A 3,793-nucleotide genomic window follows, 5' to 3' on the forward strand; every position below is an offset into this window, starting at 1 on the left:
ACAGCGATAAGCCCAAGAGGACGTTGCATGTCAGAAAAAAAGATAGGATCTCGCAAAGATCGACGTTTAAGTTGCATAGCCCCTCGATTACGGATGAATCTCTGTGCATTTTAGTCACGATAACTGGGCTCACAATTTCCATTTTTAAGATGTGAAAGAGGACAACAACCACAAGTCGTTGTACGCATCCGCATAGTTTAGTGTCCAAAGATGTAATACTTGCCTTTTCTCGGGGAGGCGACACGTCGGTGAGCCGCCAAAAACAAGCGAGCAAAGATGTGCCGTATAGTGATTAAGGCTTTTTAAAGACCACTTAAGACAAGAGCGATACAGCACCGTTAAAAAGGACAACGTGAGATCGTTCGACAACACGATTGACCACCGACTTGACGTGTCAGCTATTTAGCTGAGCCTTTGCGAGGACACAACAAAGTCCCATCTCAAGAACAAAGCCTTGCTTGAGACGAGTTTAATCCAATGAGAGCGTAGAAAAAGGTTTTAACGTAGACTACGGACCACTTAAAAGACCGTATTGTAGTCCAAAGAGTGGAATTCTACAATGCGCATCGTCTGTTCGATGCTTCCTTCTTACTCGACACGTCTCTTTAAATCCAATGTGGGCAAATAGCAGTATGATCAGTGAAAGTGGGTGTAGTGAAAGTTCACGAGGGGTTCGTCTCACGTGCGACTCTAAGCAACGACGATTGACTATAACGCAAGAAGCAAACACGTCGCAAGCGTTGGGCTGGAACCTCCAAGTGTCGGACCAAGACCTCGTAACGGATCTCTTGGCAACGCTTCCAAAGCTCAAAGCTGCCGTCGACGACCATGAAAATCGAGCCCCAAATTGGCTTCGCAAATCCAAGAGTGGCGACGCAGTCGAAGTCTACGAGCTCCTTCCAACTCGCGATGGCAAAGGCGATGATATGGATCTCGTCCACTCAATCGTCGCTACCATTGAAATTGAGTGTCATTTAAACGAAGTATTAAATGTCTTGACAAGCCACAAGACAAATCACGACTTGGAAGCGTCCATGCGTGCGATTATTCCCAAGAAAAAGATTCGACAAGGCGAAGTATTGCTCGAACCCCATGCCACAACATTGGATGGAGCTCCCATTCGACAATCCCACGTCCCTTCGAATCCAAAAACAACTCGCACCGACCCAGACGACGCGGAGCGCAAAGTGCTCATCAGTGTCAGTATGACGCGCTTTAAATCCAAGCGACGACTGGATGTTCGAGGCCGGTTACGCAATCGCCATCAACGATTACAAAAGTTGTGTCTCGCGACGCTCACGCATCCGTTTGAAGGCAAACAACGCGCCGTTCATGTGATCAAGACACTGCCACGATCCGTGCATGATCAACTCGCACCGATTGACGAGAAACACCAGAGTCGATCCGTTCTTGGGAGTGGCCTTCGTGGTCTCGATCATATTTCCGTTGGTTTTGATATCCAGACACGAACCGTGCATTGTATTGGACCACGAGGCGCTGTCCAATCGACACGAATCATTGCTCACGGATACGCGTCCGTCACGCCGCCCGAACACTTTGGTCGGCAACAACAACGGACCATGACAACGTATAGTCCCTCGGAATTGGCGTCGTATCGCTCGGCGCACGCAAATGCCGAAGCCAAGCACGTGATTGAGCTCTTGACGACGTCTCTCATGCAATTTGAACGTGTCATTCGTCGTCGACGACTGGGTTTGCAAACCTTTATGAAAAACCACCCACGAGACCGCGACACTAGTCATCGTGTCCAAACGTGTGAAGTCTGCAACCATCGGTTCTCAATCCTACGACGGGAATTCTACTGTCAACTCTGTGGCCACGTGTGTTGCGGCGAGTGCTCGAAACTGTACGAAGTCGAAGAATCGGTCGGTCATGTCACGAAAAAGCGGCTCTGTGTGCGCTGCCTTACGAATGTCAACTCGTGTGTATTTGAAGACGAAGACTTTATGACGGCGCTTGGTCCAGCGGTGATTCATGACGACGACGAGCACGACGTTGAAAATACAAGTGACGACTGTGGCCGTCGTGATTACAACGATACGTACGCAAGTATTGGCTCGACAGTCGCGTGTTCCGAATTTGAAAGCGGGGACACTCCCGACGATCCCGACGTCCCACGCGACACCAAAAGGGAGCACTCTCGAGCTTTACAAACACTCGATCGGCTGGTGAACCTTTCGTCTCAAACGTTTAAGAAACCAAGTTGTTTCGAACGCTCGCGGCTTACCAAGTCACAATTGTATCAGCAATCAAACGCGTCGTCTTTTGCGTCAATGCAAAGTGATTGTACGCAACCCTCGCTCCAAGCGTCGCAAGTTCACGAGTCACCGAGTCGGTATTCACAGAACGCACGCGAATTGAAAGATTCTCAACTCACACAGAGCCAGTTGAGTCAAACGCAGTCGGAATCGCCGCGGAAATCCCATTACCGACAAAGTCACGAGTACGTATCCAACCACGCTCGGACACGAGACACGCAACTTACACAGAGCCAGCTAAGTCAATCCCACTCCCGCTTTCAAGACACCCAACGTCAACTGCACCACTCGTCACAGTATCAATTCCACGACTCGCATGTACCTCCTCGTCAACTCGGTCAATCCCACTCGGATCGTCGTCAACTCCAATCGAAAAACAAATCGTCCCACCTTCCTTTGAACCGATATAGCCATCATCCAATCCATCACCCGTCTCGCTTTCAACAAACCTCGAATGACGAAAGCGTTGTCGCACAGCTTCGTGCAGATGTCGAAGATCATCTCAAACGAACGCTTCGCGCCACATTTCACGAAACGAAACAAAATTTATCGGGTCCGAATGAATCGCAATTTTCCATTGCACCTCCTGAACGCGATTATCAATTGGAATTTGATGGAAGTCAAACAATGTCGCCTTCCCATCCGTTGCCACCAAAGCCGCTACCAGCTCAAGAGCGAAGACGATTGCAATACGTTATAAGCTCAGGGGCTCTAAGCCCGACGTACGATCGTAGTGCCTTGAACATGTTGGCACAAATTGGGGCCGCGCACTTAAACTGTCCACTGGGATACGTGACTATGATTGACGAATTTACGCAATACGTTGTTGGACTGCACCCCCACGGAGCCATTGGAATGTCCCTCCCTCGTGAAGAATCAATGTGCTCGTACACAATTTATCACGAACGTCCGTTAGTCGTGAAAAATGCTTTGAATGACATTCGATTTAGCCACATGGGGTTTGTGAGCCAAACGGGACTTCGATTTTATGCGGGATTCCCAATTCGAGCACCGGATAGTGCCGTGGTGGCGACACTTTGTGCTGCGGATTATAAGCCGCACAAATTCATTTCGGCGAAACAGTATGCCGAAATGGAGGCATTGGCCGACTTGGCAAGTACGCTCATTATCACTCGAGAGTAGTAAACATGATTTTTAGTAGGCAATTCGAAATAAGTTACATTCGAGTTTGAAAATCGACACTAAGACCATTTAGTGTAAAACTAAAATACTCATTATATATTCTCATATCGACAAAAAAATTCGGCCATGTATGAGGAAAGCTTGGTAAGGGAATGGTTATTCCTTCGGTTTGGTCCACACTTTTTGCGCTAATGAAAAACCGAGCTTTGCAAATAGCGAATACAAGCAAATATTAAATTGCGATACAGGCCAACCCGATTCAAAGAAGCAAGAATTTTATGTTAGGTAATGTGATTAATGCCACAGACCAAGTAAATGGTATTTATTAGATTTTGATAGATTCAAAGGCAGTCGCCTTGACGTATAGCACG

The 3,793-nt window shown here is 47.9% G+C and overlaps 1 protein-coding gene across 1 annotated transcript; it reads left to right on the forward strand.

Moving 5' to 3' along the window:
* Positions 1 to 614: 614 nt before the first annotated feature.
* Positions 615 to 3,422, forward strand: CCR75_005167 (uncharacterized protein; the record flags this gene model as incomplete). Its single annotated transcript, XM_067963249.1, has 1 exon — positions 615 to 3,422. One exon carries the CDS (start codon positions 615 to 617, stop codon positions 3,420 to 3,422), a length of 2,808 nt encoding a protein of 935 aa, XP_067818570.1.
* Positions 3,423 to 3,793: the final 371 nt, after the last annotated feature.

Source organism: Bremia lactucae, linkage group LG6 (genome assembly GCF_004359215.1).
Source record: "Bremia lactucae strain SF5 linkage group LG6, whole genome shotgun sequence".
NCBI lineage: Eukaryota > Oomycota > Peronosporomycetes > Peronosporales > Peronosporaceae > Bremia > Bremia lactucae.